Genomic DNA, 26,546 nt, shown 5'->3' on the forward strand with positions numbered 1-26,546 from the left:
GGGCCCGAGTCCTCAGCAGCTTACGGTCGGGGGACATCTCCCTGCCCCGTCCACCACCACCATAAGCAGGGTCGTGCTACATGTCACTCTAGCATCGTTTCTGACAGCTAATTAAGGACGACAGACTGGACGGGGAGCTACAGCAAATTGAAGAGTGTTATGACTAAATGTCTAGTATTTCAACTTGGACTGATATGTTGACTATCTTCATGGGTCACAGAAAACCAAAAGCAAAAAAAAAAAAAAATTCTATGTCTATGTTTGGCCTCTGGATTTAAGCCCCATCACAGCAGAGTCAGGGAGGTTCAGAAATAATAAAATCTGTGCAACTTCCGCCGTTTGAGTCCTAATGTAAAATATTTGGAATAAACTGGCTTCATTATGTGCCTCTTTAAGATGATCACAGGTAGGTTTTAATTGTAAGAAATAAGAAAAAGTATAAAGTACAAGATAAGAAACAGGAAAAGTACACGGTCCTCCCCCCAGGGGCTTTACAGACGCTGCCAGGAAGAGATTTCAAAGTGGAAGAGACTAACAAGCATTTGTCTTGAAGAAAGAATGACTTCTTGGGGAATCCACAGATGGGACCTCAGTCTGATTGTGTTGCATCTCGTTTGGGGCCATAAGCACATTGGTTAACTGAGTCTCCCCTAAAAATTGCCCCTCCCCCCCCATATAGCTGCACAGAGCCTTCTGGAGGGCACCGCCCCTCCCCCACAGTGCCCACTGAGAAGTGGAAGGTCAGAACCCCCGGCTGGGACCCCAGCTGAGTCCTCCTGCTTTGTTGGCCCCAGTTTCCTGGTGATGCCCACCTCCCACCATTGTAGTGGGGGTAAAATGAGGCAATGTGGCAAAAGTGAGCTTTGTTGTTAAAAAGGCAAATCCTAAGAGGAGAAGTACTGGAAAGGGTCTTTCTTACTACCTTGGTCGGCACTCTTCAGCATGGGATCTTGTTCCTGCCAAGTGAGTCTACTGTGGTGCACATGGTAAGCATGGGCAGAAAAGACAGGGTCTCTGCGCTGACCCAGAGAGGCCTGCCTCTCCATCTGGGGGATGGTTGTTACGCAGCAGTACCGCCATGTTTGTCCCTTGCTTCATCCCTGAGGGGTGTGGGGTCTAATGCATGTTGCATTTCCACTTCTCAAACCTCATACAAACAGCTTGCTCATGTACAAAATAACGAATTTGTCATTCTGATTACAAAATGAATGCCTCCTCATTGTTGGAAATTTAGAAAATCAAGGAAAGGAAATTTAAATGACCTATAATTTTATCAGTGTGATAGTGAGAGTTAATGTAGCTAATCCCCACAACAACCGGCTGGTGTAGGGACTGTGATTATCCTCTTGTTATAAATGGGGAAACCGAGGCATGGGGGGGTTAGTGACTTGTCCAAGATCACAGTCAGGTGGGGTATGTGTGTGTGTGTGCACACTTTTGCATCATTAAGATTTTTCTCTGTGCAGTTCTGAATCTTGTCTTTCCTTCACTTACCGTTAAGTCATACACCTTCCCCATAATGTTACAAATTCTTATTAATCATCATTTTAATGGCTGCATAGTACTCCATAATTTACCCTCTTCCCAGTTATGGGACAGTTAAGTCCACCCTCCCTTTTCTCCTGAGTTATAAGCAGGACTGCAATGAATGTTTTTGTACACGAGTCTCTGTTCATGTTACTCGTGATTCCTGTAGGGTCAGTTCCTAGAAGGGAAATCAGGGTGTCAGTGGGTATGTCAGTGGGTATGAGCCCTCACACTGCTTCCAGAAGGACCACACCAATTCACGCGGTATCAGCACATGACAATACCTCCCACCGTAGATGAGCCAGCATCACCCGCTGCCATTTCGTTGTTAGGTGTTTTTTTTTTTTGAGATAAAGTTTGCCTAATATAAAATTCACCACTTTAACCACTGTTGGTGGCCGTCAGTATTTTTACAGTGGTGTGCAGCTATCATCTTTATCTAATTCCAGAGCATTTTCTTCATCCCAAGAATGAGCCTAGTCATTAGCAGTCAGTCACACCCAGCCCCTGGTCCTCCAGGCCCAGGCAACCACGAATCTGCTTCTGTGCCTGTTCCGGACATTTCCTAGAAATGGAATCATGCAATATTTGTTTCTTTTTAAGCGTCTTCTTATTGGATGGATGGTATCTAGCCCCGAGTCAAACAAATGAGTTGAAATGTGTTTGCCGTTTATATGTATTGTTTGGCGAGCTGTGTGTTCCTGTCCTTTGCCCCATTACTTGCAGGGTCTTAGAGTTTTTATCAGTCTGTTTGAACTCTTTCTATATTAAGGCTAATAACTCCTTGACTATCATATTTACAGCAATTTTTCTTCTGCACCAGAATATTTTGCTGCAGGTGTTAAAGTGGATGAGAAAGAGCCACCTCAAGGGGAAAACAAATCACACAAGGCGATAGAGAGGGTTGGGTGGAGGAGAGGGAGGGGTTCTCGGTACTGCACAGCCTTTGAGAAGCAGGAATGTCTTGTAGCCACAAGTGACCTGAGCCTCCAGAGGTGCCTTTTTACACGTTCACTGGCCTCCCCCTCCCTGGAGAAGGTTGAGTCAGGCTCTCCCTTCTCCACCACCCACCCAAACCTTCTGGCACTTTCCTCCCCCTCAAAACCTCCCCCAGCTCCTGGCTCGCAGGCCCCAAGGGGGATCCGTGCGGTTTATGGTTTATGTGCGAACAGAGGCGTTGGCAGTGAGCTGCTCAGCAGCCTGGAGTTTGCACTGTGCATAGAAGATGGGCCCATAGGCCCCGTTTTCAGGAACTACTAGTCAAGCAGGGGTCTGTCCTGCATGAGCAGCATAGCAAATTAATGGGCCTGAGGGTTAATGGGAAGAAAATATAAACAGAGTAACAGTTTCACTGTGAATACACACATGCTCTAGGGAACAGCAAATTTCAGCAACAATTTGACACTTAGTTGAATGCATTAACTTACTATTTTGTTTAAATAACTGCTTCACTCCCCTCTCCCCACATACACTCTGCCTATTAAGGATGGGAGGGATTATAACATAATCATGGCATTTTGGAAACTGAAAAGCAAATATTGTTTGGGGATTCTGCCAGGTGCAAATGTTGTTTGGGGACTAATTGTTTTTTCCCAATGAAAGCAGTGACTTAAATTTGAGTTCTTAACAGGGGAGGGGAGAGATTGATTGCCCCTTGGATCCCTTGGAATCGTAGGCAGAAATGTGTGTGTGTGTGTGTGTGTGTGTGAAAACTTTCCTGCAGAGAAAGCCACCCTCTTTGTCAAGTTTTCCCAGGGGTCCTTGACCCCAGACAGGTTCAGAAATAGGGCTGTAGGTCACAAGTGGGGCAGTGTCCCCAAAGGTGGGGCCTGCAAATTGTCTCTAGATTCACGTCACCTTGTGCTTGCAGTGCTGGTGAAGGGCCAGGTCACCACCAAGTACTACCGGCTGCTGTCCAAGCTGGGCGGCTGGGTGTGGGTGCAGAGTTACGCCACCGTCGTGCACAACAGCCGCTCATCACGGCCCCACTGCATCGTGAGTGTCAATTATGTCCTCACGTAAGTCAGACGTATTTGTTTCTCTCCTTGCTCTGTCTTCTCCCTTGTCCCTCATCGCTTGCTCCAATTCTCTCTCTCTCTCTCTCTCTCTCTCTCTCTCTCTCTCTCTCTCTCTCTCTCTCTCTCTCTCTGGAACTGTTCATTTGTCGCCTGTTTTGTTTTTATTTGAACAATCTGGTCGATTGGGAAGGTCCAAACTATTCCTCTGTTCAGCATTGAGGGCAAGGTGCTAGGGAGGAGGGAGCCCCGCTCCAGGCATAGATTAGGATGGGATCGGAACCCAGGAGAAGGGTGTGGGTGGGCTGAGGCAGGTGGGGGATCTCCCCCGGCATCTGGAAAAGGGATGTGGGTCCCGGACCAGGAAAACAACCTTATGCTCTCATGCCCACACACAGCTGGGTCATCTTTCATGCTCCTGCCATTTGGGGCAGGGGTAGCTCCCATTTTCCCGTCTTCCTATATAATGCAATAAAGGGAGAGCAAATGATGGTGAGTATTTGGTCCCTTTAAAACGCCAGAAGGTCAATTTCAGGGGCAAATACTATTAAGACCATTAGAAGCAACAGGACATAAGTGTACTTAAGACCATAGATTTTTCTCCACCCACCATGCTATTGTACATTAAATCACCTTGCCCCCCCCCCCCTTCCTGGCCCTGAACTTGGTAGCCTTGCAGCTCTCTCTGTGTGTACTAATGCAGCGAGGAGGAGGCTCTGTGCTCTTTCACAGGATGACTACCAGGTCACTGGGGGTTTTGTTTGTTTGGTTTTGTATTTTTTAGAAGTAGAATGTTTTAGCAAAACTGTAGGAGAGAAAACGTTTTAGCCTCTTAATGATGCTTTCTGAGCAAACAGGTGTGGACCAGTATCTGGGGACCTTCCCCTCCCATGAACATGATGGCACTGAGCTGGGTCTTAAGGGCAAAAATGGGCTCCTGGAAGCCAGGCTCCTGGCCCCTCACAGGTTCCCTCAGTCACAGCTCTCTGGGTTCTAAACAGAAAAGCAGCTCGGCCAGCTACTCAAATCGATAGTGTTTCTGCCTTTCCTTTTTGCACTGATGCCTTCCTCGTGGCCCGTGGTGTCCCCAGGAACTGTGTTTGTGACCTTATGGGAGTGGAGAGAGCTGCACTGACTCCCTGCCATTCCTGCCGAGTAACTGCCCCCGCTGAGCCAAGGCCTGCAGGATGGCTTTTACAATGAGGGTGACCTGTCCTTTTCTCAAATCCCACGTACATGTGACCTCAGTGAAATGACTCACTGGAGCTTTGACATGAGCTGGCTCGGGGGTGGTGCCCGGGGAGCCGCTCTGCCTGGCAGCCTGCTGGACACCACTTGTCCCCTTCTTGCCTCTCAGGGATATTGAGTACAAGGAACTGCAGCTGTCCCTGGACCAGCTGTCCACGTCCAAGTCCCAGGACTCCTGGAGGACTGCCTTGTCTACCTCACAAGAAACTAGAAAATTAGCTAAACCCAAAAACACGAAGATGAAGACGAAGCTGAGAACAAACCCTTACCCCCCACAGGTAACACACGCGTCCTGCAGGGGTGTGGTGTGGCTGACATCTGTCCCCGGGAGCTCGGGACACCCGGGTACATGAAGGAACAAGCAGGCTCTGGTGGCCTAGCAGAGGTCTCCCTGCCTGGAAGGTCCCTGTGGAGTGAAGCAAAGTCCCTCTGGGATGTCCTGCCCACATGACAGAGAGCTGTGCCGAGCTAACATCCAGGTAGCCCCGTTGGGTCTAGGAAAAGGAAGACTCAACGGGGAATGTTCATCAGCTGGCTCGAGTCTGTAGAAATGTGGGTCAGAGCACTAGTGCAACATTTCCACAGCATTCGTTTCTGTTCATGAAAACCTTCCCTCTTTTTTTTAAAGTAGTTTGTGAGCTCTCAGAAATAGCACATGGCTACGTGTGTCTGGTGTTGTCAACTTTGGGTGGGGAGATCTCTGCACCCAGGGGGTGGGTCACTGGGTTACTATATGCTTGCTATACACTGTCCCCAGTGGGGCCTCGCAGTGGTGTCTGGGGGGGGAGGTGTGCAGCCCTGGGATGGGGTCGGGCAGCAGAGGCGGGAAGGCAGCTCTCCACTGGCCCCTCAGCTGGTCCTTCTTCTGTCTTCTTTGCCATGCAGCAATACAGCTCGTTCCAAATGGACAAACTGGAATGCGGCCAGCTCGGAAACTGGAGAGCCAGCCCCCCGGCCAGCACTCCGGCTGCCCCAGAACAGCAGCTCCATTCAGAAGGCGGCGACTTTCTGTACGCCCCGTCCTACAGCGTGCCCTTCTCCTACCATTATGGACACTTCCCTTTAGACTCTCACGTCTTCAGCAGCAAAAAGCCGGTGTTGCCAGCCAAATTCGGGCAGCCCCAAGGATCCCCGTGTGAGGTGGCACGCTTTTTCCTGAGCACGCTGCCAACCAGCGGCGAGTGCCAGTGGCATTACGCCAACCCCTTAATGCCTAGCAGCCCGTCTCCAGCTAAAAACCTTTCTGAGCCGCCGGTGAACACTGCTCGGCACAGCCTCCTGCCAAACTATGAAGGTGGGTCATGTTTGCTTGAGGGGAGGGGGCAGGGCTGTGAACAGCAGTGGTGGCAGCTGTGGGTGGCACATGGAAAAAGGGTCCTCACACTTTGGGTAAACTATTCCTTTTTCTGCTTCTAAGTAGGAATTGCTACGCTTTTCCTGCTCTCAATGCGTTTCACGAGAGTGAGTTAAACTGGGTGACTGAATCCATGTGCTTTGTGGGCACAAGTGACAGTATAAAGGCCAGAGGAAACCACCCTCCAAAAGGGTTCAGCCACCCTCCAGCAAATCCTGGCCTTGTTTGCTTCCCAAAAGGGAGACAAAGTGATTTTCAAAAATCAGCTTCCAGGCACTGAGAATGGCCCAGCGGCATGTATTTTACAAGATTACGTTCCACTACATCCAAAAATGAATATGGGAGACTATTGGTTTTCTTCCCATGCCAGTTTTCAAAGTATGGAAAACAGTGGTGGAAATTCGTGGGCTCAGGGACGGAAATGCCACTCCCAACCCAGGGCATGTGACATACCCCGCCCAGGACTCCAGTTTGTCATCTGTAAATGGGACCATAAGCTGTGGGATGTGCCCACCCCAGGGCCCGCAGCGTAGGTGCCTGCCCAGCACATACTAGTGGGGGTCCTCTGTGGAGTTGCCACCAGCGATCCCAGGCCCGGACAGACTCCTGTTTGCTCACTGGGCCAACCCCAGGCCGAGGGTAGAAGGTGGGGTTGAGGATTGGCTGCAAGAGGTATGTATAGTCCTGTTTCACCCTGACCGAGCTGCTGCTCACAGAATAGACCTAGACAGTGCAAATGTCCCACAGGGGCCACTCAATACCCAGTGAATGCCATGTGTCCCAGAACCAGCTGCTTAAAGAGGAGAGCTCGCTGGGGTCCCCTTTACCCCCTAACGTCCTCTCTTTGGAGGCAAGTAGGGCTCTGTTTCTCCTCCAGCTGCTTTGGGAAGCTTACGCAGCTCTGACCGACTTTCCTGGGCTGTGGAGTGTGGGAGAAATCCAGCCTCGGAGATTACCAGGACGTTTCTCAAAAGTAGCTAATTTAAGAAAAGGACGTACCGTACCAGCCAGCAGGGCAGTGCACCTGCCTTTTGGCCTGGGCCTGTTCCCTGAGCCAAACTTCTCAGATTGGGATCCCCAATACCCATCAGCGCACTGACTGGGTCCCTCAAATAACCAAGGAAGGGTTCCGTGAGGTCTACAGAAAGACAAAGCAAAGTATTATCCACTTGAGATAATACAATATTACAAGTATTATCCACTTGAGAGTGACTTGAAAGAATTATTTTTCTTTGTGTGAGGAAATTGGCCAGTGATACAACACAGTGTTTGATTTTTTAAATTGCTATTTTGAAAGTGAAAGAGGTTAATAACCACCTCATTTGTCACACACTTGGTAAAAAATGGACCAAAGATGCTAATTTGGGGCAATTTGTGATCGACTTCCTAGTCTTTTTGCTACTAAAGAAAGACAAAGGTTGTCTTAAGGTACAAGACATAGGGACTAATTGATTGCAGGCATCTAGTTAGTGAGGGTGGTTATTATTTTAATTGTGAAGCACTGAAGGGAGCGGGGTGATCACTACTCCACCCTCCCCACGAAGGGATAAGCCAAAAAACATCGGCGCTGGCTAGGGCCACCCAACACTAGGGCGGTGGAAGTCTCCAGACCAACGCTGTCCAGTTTGGTGGCCGCTAGCCACGTGTGGCTACTCAGCACTGAGATGTGGCAAGTGCAGTGAGAGGCGCAGTAAGTGTGTGCATTGCATTTCAAGGACAGAATCGAAGAATAAAATATCTCAGTAATTTTAAAATATTGATTACGTGTTGAAATATTTTGGATATGTTGTGTTAAATTATACTGTTAGCATTAACTTCACCTGTTTCACTTAGCCCTTTCATGCAGCTACTAGAACGTTTCAAATTGCATCTTGCCGTTTGGACAGGGCGGGCCTGGGGCGCACGAGGAGCAGGGACCGTGGCAGCTCCGTGGGTTGAGCGCGCCAGCGCGCGACGCGGGTGGCCGAGGGGTGGCGGTGGTGCCTGGGCTCCCCGGGTTGCCGTTGCTGTGGACATGTCCCCGTCCTCCCCCGCGCGGGCGTCTAACGTGTCGCCTGTCCCCGCAGCGCCCGCCGCCGCGCGCAGGTTCGGCGAGGACACCGCGCCGCCGCCGCCGCCGCCGCCGCCTCCGAGCTTCCCGAGCTGCGGCCACTTCCGCGAGGAGCCCGCGCTGGGCCCGGCCAAGGCCGCCCGCCAGGCCGCCCGGGACGGCGCGCGGCTGGCACTGGCCCGCGCGGCGCCCGAGTGCTGCGCGCCCGCGGCCCCCGAGCCCCCCGGCGCGCCGGCGCAGCTGCCCTTCGTGCTGCTCAACTACCACCGCGTGCTGGCCCGCCGCGGGCCGCTGGGGGGCGCTGCGCCCGCCGCGCCCGCCCTCGCCTGCGGCCCCGGCGCCCCCGACGCGGCGGCCTGCGCGCTGCGGCCCCGACCCCCGGGCCCCGCCGCCGCCTCGCCGCCCGGCGCGCCGCTGCCGCACTACCTGGGCGCCTCGGTCATCATCACCAACGGCAGGTGACCCGGCCGGGCGCCCGCGGGGGCCCGGGGCCGTCCGCGCGAGAAGCCGCGGGCTAGGCCTCTGGCGCCTGCTTCCCCACGTGCAGCCGAGTGCAGAGGGGCGAGCGGTGTACGCACGATTTAAATTAATTTATACAGAGACAACTATTTTACTAGAACTCCGCGGCCGACTTCTAGATTTTTACCGTAGATGCCGGAAGGGCAGGTGTAGAGCACGGAGACCCACCCGATGTGAGGGGAAAAGCACCGCCAAACTTTTGTCCTCCGAGCCGGGGTTTCGGGCGCCCCTGTCGTGCCCCGCGTGACCTCACACAACCCCGTCCGGGGGCGCTCGGCTTCCTCACCCTGAAGTCAGGTGTGCACGCCCAGCCGCGCCCCTGTGCTCACCAGTCCCACCGGGGGACGAGGCGTTCCCACCCCCCCAGCGCCCTCCCCACCCTGATGTGCTCCGAGGTGCCAGGCGGGCCGGTGTTCACAGCCTTTCAGATTCTTTAGTCCAGGCCAATTGGGATTAAGTCCCACGAGTAGAAGCGATTCTGCTGTCCTTTAAACGTCATTCGTGAGTCTCATTAAAGATTATTTTTAATGTAACTCCTTCTTCCATACGAAAACCAACAAGCCCAGGTCAAGGGGGCGAGCACGGGTGGGTGGGCTTCGTAAATCCATTCACAAGCTCTCCCTTCCTCCTACCGCCTACGAACTCTTGATAACACCAAGAATAGCACCTTCAGCATATTTTGAATAAGCATTAAATGCAAAAATATATATAGCGAGAGATTTTATGAGGACATGTGGATGACTGAGGTGGGCGATGCCATTGGCTGCCCCCGTCAACTGGTTCCAAGACAGAATCCCTCTGGCCACACACACCTGGAGTTCCCTAGGCTCGTGTTTGCTACAAGCAGTGCTAATAAAGTTAGTTACATTGCATGTGCAATATGGAAAATTGTCAATGCGCCTCATGGAAGAAAATGTGCTAAAGGGATGTAGCGAAAATGATGTATACGTTGTTTTAAGCGTTTTCTGCATTTATACATAGCAAGACAACTCCATACCAACACGTCATGTGTGTAACCGGTAAACAAAAATCTTTTATAAAGCACCAGTGGTGTTTTATAAATAAACTTCCATTAATTTTTTATTTTTATATTTTCGCTTCAAGATTTCACCATTTAAAAAATCACATCACGGCTCTGAAGTGGACCGATGCTTTGAACCTTCGTCTTCCAATTTGCTCCACACTCTAAACACTCCATTTTGCTGATTTTTCAAAACGGTTTAGTTTTAGGAAACTCCACCTTTTTGAGTGGAAAGGTTTTCCACAAATGCCTTTAACTCATTGTTCTAGAATCAAAGTGCACCTTCATTGATTGTTCGCCAAAATGTGAAATGATCTGTTGCCAAGCCAGTGTCACTATGAGGACTAGCAGGGTGTCAGTTATCTTATGGTACGATGTGAAATTTGCAAATTTAGGAGCAGGTGTCACGCAGCCGAGGGCTGGGTCATAAGAATGGAAGGCACACACCTCTTACTTCACTTAGCTCTGCCTCCGTGAGTGGCGTAAGTGTGTCCACATAAAATAAGCCTGAGGTACTGGTATTACTTTTTACGCTCATGAGTCTCGTAGTTAAACCATGATTCCTGGAAGGTGCAGGTGTGATGGGCAAGAGGTACCACCTGACATGTTTCAATAAAGTACCGCAAAATGTCTTTGTGTCTACCTTGTTATTAACCATTGGGGGCCGGAGTTAGCAAACACAAACCACGAAGGCTTTCTGAGCAGTTTAAGATCAAAGGTTACTGTGAAGAAAGACAGTTAAAGATTTACAAATGATGACGTAAATAGGCTTAACAATGAGTGTGCATGTACTTGAAAAATGTGTGCTAGGGAAAACTTACTTGTCTAAACAAACATCACAGTTTTCATAGCCTAGAACGTGCAGGAAGCTTCCCAAGCAAGCTGGCTTTGAGGTAGTCAGCAGCTCAGTGCAAAGTTAACAGAGCAGTTAGTTACTATGGCAACCTAATATTGTTACCTCCATCTTTAAGACTGCACATTTAAGGGGGGGGGATATTGCTTCTTGACTCCTATTGAGGGTCTGGCAGGGGAAGAGGAAACATTTTAATCAACATGCCTTACACACACACACAAACACACACACACACACACACACACACACACACACGAAAAACATTATAGCGGGTCCTAACATGTTGATAAAAATGCCAGATAGAATGGGTTTGAGAAATAAGCCCAGTTCAAGACGGGCTGGGGCCTCCACGGGGCCTCCCAGGGAAAGGAATTCCTTTATGTTCATGGAAGCCCTTTCTAGAAAAGCCATTCCATTCATACCTTTGTAGAGAAGTGAACAGGGTATGGAGAAGGGCTGCTCTGAGGAAATCTGCAAGAGCCTGTATTTTCTGCCCTCCCCTCGCCCCCTTTTGTCCTTTTAAAGTCCTGTGGGCCGTGTCTTCCTCCCTGGGACCCTAAGAGGGGGTGGGGTTTATATGGTCAATGAATCCTGCATAAAGTCTATCCGAACTTGTCATTTATTGTAACTGTGAGGCAGTTAAGGTAGACTGCAGGAGCTGCTACAGATAAAGATGGAACAAAAAGAACATTTTGAAATAAACGCCAGAAAATTACAGTAGCTTAAAATTTTAGTCAATCGTAGCCCTTGGGTTATCTAAATTGCATTATTCAAGCTGTTCCTAAACTTAAATATGATATGTAAGGTTAAAAATCTTAAAACTGTCAAGACAAAAGTCAAGCAGTTTCACAAAATAGTAAAAATTCTGTAAGAACAAAATCTGTTCTTAAATTTGTTGTTGCATTAAATTTATTTTTAAATTAAAAAATTACATTAAATTGTTATATTAAATTCTTCATCTCAAACTTTTATTTTTGCTTTTTGGGTTTTGCCAACTTTCATTCTTTGGAATAATAAGATTTCTCTTTTGTATGATGCAGAAAACAGTTGTCAAAAATACATTAAAAAAAAAAAAAGCACCGGCTTCTTAATACTTAGAAATACATACATATTCCTTACCTTGTAAAACTATTTATTTTGTAAAAATGTTTAAATATGAATAAAAATACTGTAACCAAAAGTAGTTGTCTATTTATAAAAATGAAACTTGTGGTAAAAATGACAATAAGACCAAACTGTGTAGAAAGTCTTCAAGTTTATTTTGGTAGACTTACTTTTTATAGGCATTGGCTTAATTACTTTTCACAGATGATTCTTTGAAAAGCTAAAAATATAAAGGCTGCCACTTTCTTCTAGTTCAAATATGCACTGTAATTACCCTGGAATAAGGATTCTCCATTTCCTGCCTGGTAAGAGTGAACACATCTGCAGAATATAAGTCTAAACTATCTCCCTTTTGCCTTCTGAAACCAGTGGCTGAGGCTGCTGCTCTCCCAGCCCCCAGACTCTCGGGTGGGTGTCCTCCTCTTATGCTACCAGACCTGAGCCTGCACCTAACCCTCATGTCCGACCATTTGTTCCCACGTCAGGCAAAGTGAGTGCTGCAGCAGTGAACCCCACTGACTGTCCGACACTGGACACAAATCCTACTCTGCCCACGCCCTGTGAATGCAGCCAGGACCTGCCAAGGACCACGGCTCTGGCGGGCCCACCAGAAGCCCAGCCATGGCTGTGTCCTATTTTCGTGGACACTTCCCGAGAGTTCCCCTGAAATCTGCTCTCGGCCCATAGGAGAAGAGGGCTTGCCCTTTACATAACCTGCTAATGCTCACTGCACAGCCTCTAAACCGGGGACCTTTCGATGTCCTCAAAGCACGCAGCAGCCCTGAGTGTAGTGGCCGTGTTTTAAAGATCATGAAGAACACGCAGTTTCTGTTAAGACTTTAAAAGCTCCTTGAGGTCAAGACTGCCGGGTGCATCAATACCCCAAATGAGGAGTGCGGTGTACAAGTGGATGGGTTTCCCTGATGCTGACAGCTGTAAGTAAAGTGCCTTACTTCAGCTGTTGTAGACGAAGCAGAGTTTCAAAAGTCTTTGGTTCATCTGAGGAAAGATCAGGTTTATGAAAAACACAGCATCTGCTTCCAGTCCATTTTGTCTCCCTTAAGACAGCTGGATGTCGGCACCAGTAAGAGCCGTCGTGCGAGCGGGGGCTAAGTGCCATGTTGTCAATGTCTCTATCTGCTTTGACACGGCCACACTTCATTCGTTTTAATTTACAGAAAGGAAATTAAATGATAACATTTTTCCCCCAACGCAGAACTGTCTAGAATAGGGCTTCAGCTTAAAACCAAACATAGCATGTTTTTCATTAAACAACCCCCAAAGAAATTCAAAAAGTAATGATGGAAGCTCGGAGAGATGACTTGCCTTATATTACAAAGTTTGAGAAATGAAACTGGCAGCATTCGCCTGAGATCTTTCTTCTTGATGATGTTTTGCAGATGCCCTCCCAGGGGTGAGTCCATTTTGTAATTTTGGGGTGGTGTGGACTTTTATTCGAACTTGTCACTAACTCCAAAAGAAGACTTGGGCATTTAGGAGAGAGTTGTTGTTGTTGTTGTTGTTATTATTATTACGGGAGGAAAATAATTCTAATTGAAGTCCTATTTGCAAAAATTAACTTTTGAAGTTCTTTTAAAAAGTTACATTTCCAAAAAGCACATATTGGGTGGGTGTACTTAACTAAACATGTTCTTTTTTCCCCTTCTCGTGGGGCTGTCTGTGCCTGGCTAAAGGTAGGCAGATTTTATACTGGAAACCACAAGGTTCTGGAATTAGCCTGAGTAGCTAAGAACTGGATAAAGATGGCACCAGTGTACAAGAAGGGCATTTTGTTCAAAGCTGAGAGCTCCATCAAGTTTTCTTTCCACTAATTTCAGTTGGGCCTGGCAGGAAGAGAGAAAAGTGGGCAAAAAATTGGCCTTTTAAGGCTCCAAAGTAATGTGTATGATTCACAAGTTCAGCAGAGATAGGAGTTACATGGAAAAAGCATGGAGTGCATCTGGAAATAGCAAATGTATATCAAAAGGCTTCCTTTCTTTTGTTCTTCGATGGAGACTTTTTATCAGATTTTGAAGGTCTTTTAAAGCTTCTCTGTCTTTCTCTGTCTCTTTCTCTCTCTCACACACACACAGCCCTTCCCTCTTTAATAATGGTATTTTGTATCAATAACTTTTTCTCTCTTGGCAATATTGGGAAAAGGGGACAAAAAATGACTTACAAATAAAATGCCATGTACTTCTGTACTCTTGCACCGCAGTCTTGCAGGATTGTCCCACATTTCAAAGCGTGCCTGAAACGGGCTTGAAAGCTCCAAATCCTGCCTTGCGTGTGGTATGAGAGAGCCTTCATCTCCAGCTGTTACAGCCAAATCCTGCCCCCCACAAGCAATGCCTAATCAACCTTTCAAGCATCTTGAACTTGATCCCCTCCCTTCAGAATATGCAGTAAATTTAAACTTATGAAAGGAGAGCTCAAAAATGAATCTCAAAGTAATTAACTGATTTCCTCCATGAGACCGTTGCAACCGGACCAGCTGGACGCATCTCTGTAGCCATTAGACGTTGTTACTGGACCACAAACTATCAGGCCCAGAGCAACTCTTAGAAGTTGATCTTCTCTGTTCTTCATTCACACAAAAAGAAAAGGAGGGCTAAGTGCCAGTGCGTGTCCCTGTAGGAGGCCGCCCCCTGGGTGCTTGGCTTACAAACAGGGTCACCAGACCTCTAACTCACCACTGGCCCCACGCCTTTGTCTTGATTTGCGTTTCAGTAGTCTAGGGGTAAAGATCTCCACTACTGGGAAAATATTTGAATTATTCCATTGCTATTTCCACATAAAAACATTTTGGGGGGATGGGGGTGAGGCCATAAACACCCAGCCGCGCCCAAGAGGGGAGGACGACGGCACAGCTCCGCTGGGGCTTCCACTTGTCAGCCCCCCAGCCCATCATCTTCCAGCACCGAGTGGAATGGCCACCGGCGGGACGCACAGGTCAACTGGAGGGAGAAAAGAAACACATCGCCTACAACTCTCCAAGTGGTTTTCCAGATCCGCGGGCGAGGACAGGCGGCAGAACCGGAACGGGAAGGCTGGCTGCGCGGTCGCGCGCGGGCGTGGGTCCCGGGCCTCCAGCGCGCGGACTAGTGCTGTTTGGGGACGATGAGGTTGCGCAGCATGTCGAAGGAGTTGCCGTCCGGGTGCACTGTCACCACCTCGCCGTCCTCCCGGTGAACCTGGAGGAACCCGGAGTCATCCAGGCCCACGATCCACGCCTTCGGGCCCTCGGCGCTTCCCAGGCGGACGTGCTGAGCGCTGAAAATGACGCACAGGCAGAGGTCACCGGGAATGTCAGGCGGGCGGCCTGAGACACTTAGTGCGGCCGCCATCCATGCTGCGCGGGGGTGGGGTGCGGGGCCTGGCGTAGGCGCGGAGCTCTGGCGGCCGCCGGTCCCGCGTGGACGGGCGGTGACCGCACATCCCGCACTGCGCCAGGGGCTGTGCGTCTTAGAAATAATGTCACTCCTCATTCTCATCACCAGGGGACTTGCACCACGTGGGGGACAGTAAAGAAACCTTGCAGCTCTCTAGGGTTGTTTTTTGTTTTTTTTTTGACTGAGATTGGGGAAACAGAAGCTGAGTTGAAAAGTTGTCTCTTATAAAATAAAGTTGGGTAGCATCAGCTACCCAAGCTAAACTCATTCTAATTCTCCTTCTTCTGAATCTATTCCAAATATACCTGTTGTTAGATCCTTGTGAACATTTTAAAAAGAATAGGATCCCCCCCCCCATTTTTGTTTTGAAGAATTTCAACCCTACAGAAAAGTTGGGGGGAAACACCCAGTACAATGAGCCTCATATTCTCCCTTCACTTATATTCACAGCAACTGATAACATTTTCCATATTTGCTTTCTTTCTTCACACTCACGTACTTTTTGGGGCTGACATTTAAAAATAAGTTGCAGGCATCATGACACTTTATACTTACCTACCTGAGCACGTATCTCCTAATAAGAAGAACAATCTCCTACGAAACCCTAATACCGTTATCACCTTCAAGAAATCTAATCTTGCCACAATAAATCACCGACCATACAGTCCGTGTTCAAATTTCCCCATTGTCCCATTAACATCTTCTGTGGCTATTTCCTCCCATTCGGGATCTAATTATGCATCACACACTGCATGTAGCTGTCATGCCTCTTTAAAAGCTCCCACCTTGTTGTTTTTTAAGACACTGACATTTTTGAAGGCCAGAGGCCTGTTGGGGCCATGAGGCTTCTCAAACTGGAGGTACCTGAGCGCCCCCCCAGCACTTGTTAAAGTATGCATACGGTGTTGGGTCCCAGCCTCCGAGTGTCTCATTGAGGTGCAAGGTGACACTCCAGCATTGGCATTCCTAACAAGTTCCCAGTGAGGCTGCTGCTGCCCACCCGGGGAATCTCGCTTTGAAAACCACTGTTATCTAGAATGTTCCACAATTCAGATTTGGCCGTTTCCTCACATTAGACTCAGCTTAAACATGGCAGGAGAGGTCCTTCCCACTGCATCCCACCCGGAGGCATGGGATGCCGGCTGTCCCCATCACTGGCGGTGCTAAGTTGCTCCAGGTGGCGTTTACCAGCTTTCTCCATCAGCAAGGTAAAAGGATTTAGACCGGTGCTTAGGGTTCTCGTTTTCAGATGCGGAACTACTGACTTAACAAAGGAATTTTAAAAGAATGAAGGCGAACCAGCACTGACCTGTGGACCCAGTATTTATAATACAGGGGAAGAACTCCATTGGGCCCTTTGCTCTGAAACGTGTCGATCAGTTGCTCCAGCCTGGTGACCGTCCTGGCGATGAGATAATCAGCTCTGAGGGGCTTCAGGTCTGCCCCCTGCTCCTTATTGTATTCGGTGATGAGGTCGTTGATGCAGATGGTGGGGTTACTGTTAGTCACGTTAAATCCACAGCCTGATCAAAACAAATCAACAAACAAACGGTTGAAAAACATGAGCAGTCCCCCTCCTGAGGGAATCATTACTAGTTCCTTTTCCCTGGAAAACGTACGGCTTTACCGTCCCCTTCCTGTTTCCTTGTCCTCTGAATTCTGAGTGTGTCGTCTCTGGCCACTTAGAGAATGACGTATATCTTTGAGGCCATCCTCCTTGGTATCCTTCCTTTATTATCCTCATCAAGCCCGACCATCCCAACCTTACTGCCAATGAGCTGGGAAAAAGCAAGCCACTTTGGATTCAGTTAACCGGAAGCCATGAATGGGACAAAACTGCTTAAGAGTCGCTCCCAAAACCATCCATCACATGGTCTAGTCAAGAACGGTAGCTCGGCACTGAGAATCTCTTGTTTCCTTTCCTACGTGAATGGCAGACGCATTCTTGAAAATAAAGAATTTTATTCAGGTCTTAAGGAGTAAACTCTGGATTCAGAGATTTCAAACCGTGGTCATGGTATAACCCTAGAACACATCTTTTAATACTCTGTCCTTGGACGTCTTTGGGGCTAGGGTTACGCTGTTGGCAAGGGGCCAACCCACGTCCAGGCTCCAAACCAAGGCTTCAGGAAAGTGAGTTACCAGCAGTGGGCTCTGAATAGGCTTATCTCTGCTGTTACTTAACACCACCGCCCTCTCCGGGAGGGGTGAGTCTTCACAGAGGCCGGACCCTGAATCAACCTCAAAGAGGTCTTCCATCAGAAATGAAATACTGCAAGAACTAGGCAGTAAGCTACCGTGTTTTCAGGGCCTCTGAGAAAAAAATGCTCATATGCTCTTCTCACACAAACAATGACATTTACTGTAACAGTATTCTTTGTAACTATTCTGAGCCATTTTCCGTGTGAAGGGAAGGACTGTTTTTTTGTTGTTGTTGTTGTTTTTAATATACTGCCTATTAAAATACAAAGCAATGTAACTACAGCAACAGGGGCAGAATCTGCAGTTGTTTGTTCATTCATTCAACAACATACACAGTATCTGAAGCACCTATGGAGTGGAAGGCATGAAATAAGTGTGTATGCCGTGGAAAAGACTCTCTTGTATTCAGAAAATTAAAAGTGCTGGGGAAAATAGCAACACTGACTATTGTCAGCTTAGGCTGTGTCCTTCGAAGGATCAGAGGGCACCCCTGCTGGCAACTCTAAATCTTTCCTGGGTCAAAGATGCCCCCCCACTAACTCCCATGGCCTTAAGAATTTAATGAAAGCTCTGAATTCTCCCCATAGGAAAATGTTTCGTGTCCCCACGTTGACAGCACTCCTTGGCTCCCTGGAACCATCCCGGGCCCCCTTGGTATCTGTGGACCCTACTTAAGAATCTCTGTGTTTAGCCCAACTGCTCACTTAAAGGTGGACAGCAGAGCTCTGAGGGTAAGAAACAGCTTGCCAGTTGGCAGCAAAGCAGGAAACATAAGCCTTGTATTCTTTGGCTGCCACTTCTAACACACGGTCACATGTTTTCTGTCCATTGCTGATGCTTGCACACCCACCAAGCTCTCCTCAGCATCAGGGGAAGGTTGAAGGTTGGATGACCAGGGGACTAAGACTTTCTAAAAGTGATTCTGAATCCCTCGTCTTGCCTGACTTGGACATACTGAGGGGATATAGGGTTCTTTACCCCACCCGACCAGCCTGGAGCGTCAAAGAATGCAACCTTGTCATGGCCTGGGAAGGTCAAATGAAGACCACCAGGAGACTCGCCCTTGAAATTAACTTTGCTTATTACAAAACGATATAGTAAATGTTTATTTTCACCATTTCTTTTATTTCCTTTTTTATTTTTATTTTTACAGAAATGATTCCACACACAAATGAAATCATACGGTATTTGTCTTACTCTGACTTATTTCTCTTAGCATGATGCCGTCAAGGTCCATTCATGTTGTCATAAATGACAAGATTTCATTCTTTTTTAATGGCTGAATAATATTCCAGTGTCTGTGTGTATATCGATCACATTTTCTTTCTTTTTTTAAAAATTAATTTTATTATTTTAATTTTTTTATAACTTTTTTTTTTAGTTTTAGGTGCACAAAACAATGTAATAGTTAGACATTTATCACATTGTCTTTATGCATTCATTTTTCAATGGACGTTTAGGTTGTTTCTGTATTTTGGCTATTGCAAATAATGCTGCAATGAACATGAGAGTGCATATATTTTTTCAAGTTACTGTTTTCATTTTCTTCAGATAAATACAGAAGTGGAATTGCTAGGTCATAAGGTACGTCTATTTTTAATATTCTGAGAACTTCCTTACTGTTGTCCATAGTGGCTGCACCAATTTACATTCCCACTTGCAGTACATGAGGGTTCCTTTTTCTCCACATCTTCACCAATACTTGTTATTTCTTGTCTTTTTGATAATAGCCATTCTAACATGGGTGAGGTGATATCTCACTGTGGTTTATTTTCACCATTTCTAATTTACTGAGAAGCAGGAGTATGGAAAGGTGTAAGAAAATGCATTTGATATGATACCAATTTGGTTTCCATGGTCATAGATAGAAATTTTAAACCCCTTGAAGCACTTTCAACCAACCTGCCTGTTTTGCATATATTTTGTATTCTATGTCTGTAAGACTCAAAGTAATCTCATATGCTAATTCACATCCCCAATATAGCCATGTAAAAACCATTTTTATTTTTATTAATCTAAAATTGCTGGGGAAAGGGCTTTAAAAACTTACCAATAAGTATATAAAATGTTTCTCCCATAAGCGTTGAGTTAACCAGAACTCCGCCAAGCTTCATGAGATCACTGTAATAAATGTCATTGGGCCACTTCACTCGTAAGTTGATATCCTGAAGGAAAATCTGCATATTAACCAAGCAATCATAGGACACAAAGGGACCACTTGAGGTCATCCAGATAAAAGGAAGATGAGTCCAATACTCTGGAAACCAATAGAACATGGGGCCTTTTTCTTTTTCAGACAGCTAATCACGTCTTTGGGACAATCCAGTGTTAAAGTACCTCTTGGGACTGGAAGGAAAGAGACTTAAAGAGCATATTTGGCAGCAATTCCAGCCCTTTCCCCACCCATCACTGTCCATCGCCACCAAAAACACTTGTGAAGATGCCTATCTCGTAAATTAACTTTATTATCTCGTGTTAACGACCTGTGTGGAGCACCTATCTGCTAGCGGCAGGGGCAGGGAGAGGGTGGTACTCCCAGGGTTCAGGGAGCCCGTGCTCGGTAGAGGAAGATGGCCCTGAATTCATGGATACCATAGAAGGTAGCTAGGCAGACACGCTTTGGGTGGAATGCCATGAAGACACTGAGAAACTTGTCTGACTAAAGCACCAGAGAAAGCCTCGAAGAATGCCAGGGCAACCTGGGCCAGGGAAATGGACTTGTCCTCAGCCCACTGCCTGTCCATCCTGAGGGGTATGGCCTGAGCAACTCTATCTGTGCCTTGGTCACAGTGGGGTAGTCCAAGGGTGGATACTGCTTCAGCTGGGCCACCAGCTGGGTTAAACCCAGTCAGCTCCAGAACCCAAGGTCTCCTGGACTTGCAGCTGGCAGCCAGGCTGTGCCATCTGTGAGTAGAGGAAGCCCAGCTGGAGACATGAGGCTGGAAGAGAGACACTCAGCGAAAAAAAACCAAGACCAGAGAGTAGCTGATAGCCTCTGACTCCCAGGACGCTGGCTCTTCCTGTCCTGGGGGCGGGGCCCGGCCCGAGCCCCTTCTCAGCATTACTCTGTATGTCACACCTACCAAACTGCTATGTTGGCAGTAGTATCATCTGTATTGAACAGAGGAGGAAACTGCAGCCTAGAGACTGCACAGCTTGCCTGAGGTCACAGCACTTGGATGAGGCAGAGCTGGGATTCGAACCCAGAGCTTTCTGACAGCAAGCCTGGTTGCCTAATACTATGCCTGTTGCTTCCAAGAAACCCCCTTCTCTCCTTCCAGCTCGGCCATTATCACCCCGGCCATTTAGAGTATGTTTCTGTTCTTTCGATGCTCATCTGCTCTTACACAGGACTCCAGGCTGAGAGAAGAAATGCAGGAACACAAAAGAACAAAAGTATAAATAAAAAGCATGGTGTTCACCAACTGCATAACTGATGAGAAGCTTCGTATTTCTTTCTACCTACAATAAGGTTCTTAGTGGGGGGTGGGATAGGAGAGGCATTTTGCCCCTCAGGGGACATTGGGCAACATGGGGAGATATTTCTGATTGTCACAGCTTGAGGGAGTCCTACTGGCATGTAGGGGGTAGAGGCCAGACACGCTGCTCCACGTCCTATAATGCACAGGACGGCCCCCAATTCAGATGTGGGGCCCAAATGTCCACGGTGACAAGGGGGAGAAACGCTGGTCTAGAGAACATGTCACGTGGAGACTGGTCTCGGTCGTCCTGGCACTTCCCTTCTTTCTCCTCACCCGCCTTCCCCTGCCTCACTGTACCCAGCACAGCCCCTGCCAAGGCTCAGAAATAGGTGCCTCCACCCTGGGGGAGGCATTCACGTCTGCACCCGGCCTGCTCTCGGGCGCCCATGTGAGTTCCCACGTTCAGAGCGAGTTAATGATGCAGCTTATGAAATTTTGGGTTCTCACGCAGGTAAACAGGGACTCTATTCCAAAAGGGAGAGAAAGGCCGCATGCGTATTTTTCATTGTCTCAATCATTGACTCAAATGGCTGCTGAGGGGCTTGCGTCTAAAGCATTAGCTAGGATCTCTGGGGACCAAAATAAAACTAATCCTGCGTTCAGGGAGCTGGTTACTTTGTAGGAGACAGAACAGGAGCAGAAATAACTCTGCCTCAGAGCAATCCGTGGGAGCTACCATCAGAGAGGCTTAGACATGTGACATGCCGTACAGTGTTACAGGACGGACAGCGTGTAGCTTGAGGGTTCAGGGACCGGCATGTGGGCTAGGTGCCCCCAAGACGAACAGAATGTCCAGAGCAGGAGCAGGAGTGTGTGTGGGGGGTGGGGGAAGGGGAGGGCTGTAGGTGCCCCTGCAGGAACCTCTCCTACAGAAGAAACGACAGGAACAAGGGCAGGCGGCCTAATGCTGCCAGTTCTGGAAGAAAGGGCGAGCTTCACAGTGAAGCTGCATCCGGTCCGGGGAGATGAGCGTGATTTGTATGCTGACGGTGACATTACAACGGGACAAGTTGGGGCCCTAGTGAAGGACATAAGAAAGGTGAACACTATTTCAACCTGTGGCCACACTGTGTCAGTGAACTGGTTTATGTTAAAAATAAATGCAAATCCAAACCGAAGCCACAGCACACAGGTGAGGCTGAGCTGGACCACTGTGGAAACAGGATAGGGACTTTGGAGGGAGACTCTTAAGGAGAACGGGGGACGCCCCCATGCCCCGTGCACTGCTGAGGACAAGCTTGCCAGCTCCCATCCTGCTGCCCCCAGTGCTTGGCACAGCCTTCGCACACAGCGGGCCCTCAAAGAATACTCGCTAAATTGACAAGTAAGGCTCTAAGGTCAAAAATCAAAACCTAAAAAAGCTAAACAGAGCTAGGCTCAACATTTTGCTTACTTTCCTAAGACTAAATAACTTGTTGCTAGGGTTCAAAATCTTTCTTCCCCGTGACAGAACTTTATCTTCTCAACTGCTTTCTTCCAGATAAAAAGTCCACCTTGGGGGCTACAGGCTAGGCCTGCAAAGGTCTGTGACAGTCTGAGGAGCCCAAACCCAAGAGACAGAAGGACGCTCAATGCCTGGTCACAAATGTCATGTTCCAGTGTGCATGCCAGTGACTGGACACGTCCCCAAGTCTTCTACAGAAAGACCATGAGGACATGACCACTGGGGACAGGGCTGAAGGGCCAGTGAAGAGGACAGAGGATCGCTTCTGTTTACACACGGACGACAGGCCTCCTGTGAGAGTCATGAGCGTAGGGTCTGGCTTCGGGAATTAACACATTGATTGTTTTTAGCCTGGCATAAGAGCTGTAGGTCAGAAGGAGGAGGGGGGAGGGACTTCCCCTTTTTACAACCATGTGAAAATCTTCCAGGAAAACTGAGGAGGGGGCAGAGTAGGTGGGCGCTGGGTATGAGAGAAAAGGCTTTAGTTACTCTGTTAATTGCTCTCTTTTAGGTTAATTGTAGCTTAATCGATACCAAAGCATCATCCAGTAACGATGAAGTGGGCACATCTGACCCTAGAGCTGGACGCAGAGTCCCACAGGGACCTGCATGTTGAACTTGCACAAGTGCAGACCCAGCATAGCTCTGCTGAGCACAGGCTGTGGTAATGAAAGTAGGAAATGAGAAGGATTTTTGGGTCTATAACAGAAGGCTTTCCACCAGAAAACACAAACTGCCCCATCTAGTCCAATGTGCTTCAATGAAAATAAGAAAAAAAGTCTTGCCCTTACTAGGCGGTCTGAGAAACCTGACCACAGGATAGAAAGGGAATCCTGGGGGAGAAACACATTCCGGTGAGCCTGAAACAGCTATAAAACCTGATGTTGCTTTTAAAACTCTAGGAACACTGCGGCCAGCTTTGCGAGGTGCTACATGCAGCCATCACGCAAATAAATGCTACAAACAAACCCAAGCCAAGATCTGTACACAGAGTAGGGACGTAAAGGTGGGGAAGCCGCACGTACCTCGTAGCCAGGAACAGACCTGACCGCCTCCACAACAGCCAGGGACATCAGATGCTGGACAAATGGGATCCTCTGTCCCAGCCGGGACCTCAGAGGGATGGAGACGAGGAGGGTACACAGAGCGCATCCCGGGGGGCTCAGCCATGCATTCTTTCCTCGCCCTGGAAAACAGGCCCCGCCAGGAAAGCGGCCACTTTGCCACATGAACAGACTCAGATGCACGTTGTGCCAGAAAATGTGCTCAAGGACGCGGAGACACACCCTGAAACGCGCCCCACCTGAATAATCCGGGACAGGTGAAGACACTTGGGTATTCTGGGGTTAATAACAGAGGAGCTTTTCGAAGTCTGAAGCTCTGTCGCTAACAAGTTCCCGATAATTAGCAGACTGTGCTGCCTCTGTGAACATCTCATTTATGCTTTGATGATTCGAAGTCTCACTGTCAGACATCACTGTCTAACTGCCATATGGTGAGGGAGGCGGAAACAGACAGGGGAAGCGGACTGGACCTCTACTGCTCCAGGAGACATCCTGGGAGCCCATTTTAGAAGTGATTCCCAGCGTGGTGATGGTCACACAATCTTGTGAATATATTAAGAACTGTACACTTTATATGGGAGAACAGTATGGTATGTGAAGTATAGCTCATACGTATTTTAAAAAAAGGAAGCTGAATTGAAAACGTGATTCCTGATATGAACTCTCTGAAGTTGTTAGTTTTCTTAAAATAGAAGTCAGGAAAATAAAATAATCAAAATGGGAGGTATACCTAATCAAGGTTTTTCCATATCTTCTTTTTTAGCAACCAAATTGAGCCCCACAGCTTTTGACAAAATGATTTTTTTCTCTTTATGTTCAAAAGACATGTTTAAGAGAGAGAAGCAGGAAACGGGATTCCTTATTTCTTTGCTTTCTCTGGGAGTTAAAAGCACATTTGGATCAGCTTGGCCCCAGCTGGGGGTGTAGGGGCAACGACCCTGCGCCTCCTGCATGACACGGGGAGCAGAACAGGCTCTGGTGAGCACAGATACATTCTGGGAGGATGTGGGCTCTTGCCTCGGAGTGCACTCTGTGACGGGGCGTCACTCGCTCGAGTGCCCCCCTCCATGCCAGTTCCAGCTCCAGCTGGGGTGGGGCTGACGGACGAAGTCCCCTCCATGTGACAGTACAGACACAAAGGGCCCCTCACAGAGACCCTCAGGAAAATAAATGTCTCTGTAACAGTTATGATTCACAAAGCGCAATGCCTAGGATGCGTCAGAGAGAAGAATTTACAAGTCACAGTGAACCAAATGTTAAAACCGTCAAGTGATTAACAAACATCTCGCTTGGAGAGAATGCTTTAATTCTACTAAGGCCCAATCTTCTAATCAATTTCACTCCCTCTTCTTCCATTTGACCTGGGCGTGTGGGCATGAAAACAAACGACTTCTAATTCACGTCATCTCCATGATCAGCACATTCAATCAATCGGCTCTCTAGCCTCGAGAGTCACAGATTTTAGAAAACAGACACAGCAGAAACGATAATAAAAGATGACTGACCTTTGCCTTGTGTTTGTCGGCCTGCGATGGCTATTAAACCCATTTCCTGCGGCATCTCAAACATCAACCTGCAAACAGTGGGAAAGACTAGTCAGCCAGAACCCAGGGGCAGGGGGACCCACAGCGCAGGCAAAGTGGGGGACATGGTGTACACGCGTCTGTGCATGTGGGGAAGGGTCATCAAGGGATCGGGCCCCCATTGCCAGCCTCCGGGAACTGAAGTGGGGGAGACACGTGTACCTGCCTGAGCTGTTATCCAGTTTATTTAAGACGTTGTTAGATTATATTTCTTTGAAATATCCCATCAAGTTCTTTCTGATGTGGTGTCCCTTCTTCGAGTGACAACTAGCAATTCCTGACATTTGTTTCTACTTACAGTGTGTTTCTGTTCGAACACTAGAACATAATCATAACAGAAGTTTCTGATTATTCAGAAAACCAATATGGTGGCAATAAAGCTGTTTAAAAGATACACTCTCCCCTGAGAACTAATTATGTTTTAACTATAGTAAATAAATCTACACCTTCTGAGAACTCAGGAGAACCTTGGATCATTTGAGGCTTGAGTTCTGCTTTTAAAATGGTTTCATTTAAAAGAATACAAACTTCCCTTTAGGGGATAGGTAGAAAAGTGCCCTGTATCTCCACTAAACGCAGCAACTGTAACTTTTTTTCAGGAAAGAAAAGGAAAAAAAGCCCCACTCTGAGAATTTCCTCCCAGCTACATTCTACGGATTTTAACTTCGCGTTAGATTTTAACTTCGCGTTAGGCAGGTTTTCTGCGCAGTCCCAGGTGCTGACCAAGTACTGAGCAGGCATAGTTCACGGTAGGATTTACTAAACAAAGCATGCACACACACGCACACACACACACACACACACACACACACAGACACACACACGTTTGCCCACTGTCAGTGCAGCTGCTGGGGCCTCTTTGAAATACTTTCTCGGGGAGGGAAGTGACAAGGGCATGGATGACAGAGAGATGGTGCTTCGTATAAACATGAAGTTTCCCACAATAGTTTCCAGGGTTCCATAGCCACCCTGTGCCAAGGGGACACAGCTCCAGAGACAGACCACGCTCTGAGCAGCTCTTCCTCCTCCCTCCAGGATCAAGGAATGGGGAGAACTTTACAAATGGTTAAGAGAAGAAAAATACGGAAAAGCAGAGAAAACCGACAGTGTCTCTCTGTGCGCCCCTGGCTCGCAGAGCTGTGCCCTGGGGTGTGCAGGCCCCGGTGACGGGGAGCCCAGAAGACCCCTTTACTTGCTAAGAAGAGCCTGGCCACGTTGGGCAGCAGGCCGGGCCACAGGCACAGGGCATTCCCGGCGAGCAGGCCGCCCGCCGTCCGTGTGCCAGGCCCACTTCCATCTCACATGAAATACAGCTGCAGACGTATTTCTCTTGGACACCATGAATAACCCATTGAGATCCACGGTGCCTAGACACCCTCGGGCTCCAAGAAGAAAGCGTCCTTTTCTTGTGTTGGACCGGCAGAGAGTCCTAAGAAGGAAGCTTTGTTCTTCGTGCAGGGAGGTAAATTGTCTTCTAGGAAGTTCTGCTTTTGTGGAGGGTCCCGGTAGCCCCTTCTTCACCTGGGCAAGGCCGTGGGCTCTTGGGGAGGGTAGCTAACAAAGTTTTCTGTGGGAAGGGGGGAGGATTTGGCACGTTGTGAGCAGATTGTGAAGGCTCGCTCCATGGCAGGCAATCTAGGATGTTCTTTAAATAGATAGTAGACAGTCATGTGCTATATAGCCAGTGA

At 48.1% G+C, this 26,546-nt stretch overlaps 2 protein-coding genes across 7 annotated transcripts in view; one reads left to right on the forward strand and one right to left on the reverse strand.

Annotated features, from left to right (window-relative positions):
* SIM2 (SIM bHLH transcription factor 2) overlaps window positions 1-20,723 on the forward strand; it is a 60,012-nt gene extending 39,289 nt beyond the window's left edge. For 2 of the 3 annotated variants that reach the window (XM_081029148.1, XM_081029150.1), the window contains 3 exons: window positions 3,398-3,545; window positions 4,900-5,068; window positions 5,676-7,903. In XM_081029148.1, the coding sequence (XP_080885274.1) occupies window positions 3,398-3,545; window positions 4,900-5,068; window positions 5,676-6,206 (848 nt within the window). In that variant the 3' untranslated portion in view covers window positions 6,207-7,903. Of the gene's footprint in view, window positions 1-3,397; window positions 3,546-4,899; window positions 5,069-5,675; window positions 7,904-18,836; window positions 18,870-19,581 lie in introns of those variants that run through there. The other variant, XM_081029149.1, reaches the window with a different exon arrangement.
* Window positions 11,824-26,546, reverse strand: part of HLCS (holocarboxylase synthetase) — a 194,352-nt gene continuing 179,629 nt past the window's right edge. For all 4 annotated transcript variants that reach the window (XM_081029111.1, XM_081029110.1, XM_081029109.1 and 1 more), the window contains exons 7-11: window positions 24,781-24,848; window positions 23,237-23,397; window positions 19,336-19,450; window positions 16,393-16,606; window positions 11,824-14,964 (exon numbers count right to left, since the gene is read on the reverse strand). In XM_081029111.1, the coding sequence (XP_080885237.1) occupies window positions 14,793-14,964; window positions 16,393-16,606; window positions 19,336-19,450; window positions 23,237-23,397; window positions 24,781-24,848 (730 nt within the window). In that variant the 3' untranslated portion in view covers window positions 11,824-14,792. The remainder of the gene's footprint in view (window positions 14,965-16,392; window positions 16,607-19,335; window positions 19,451-23,236; window positions 23,398-24,780; window positions 24,849-26,546) is intronic.

The sequence above is a fragment of the Rhinolophus hipposideros genome (genome assembly GCF_964194185.1).
Source record: "Rhinolophus hipposideros genome assembly, chromosome: 2".
NCBI lineage: Eukaryota > Metazoa > Chordata > Mammalia > Chiroptera > Rhinolophidae > Rhinolophus > Rhinolophus hipposideros.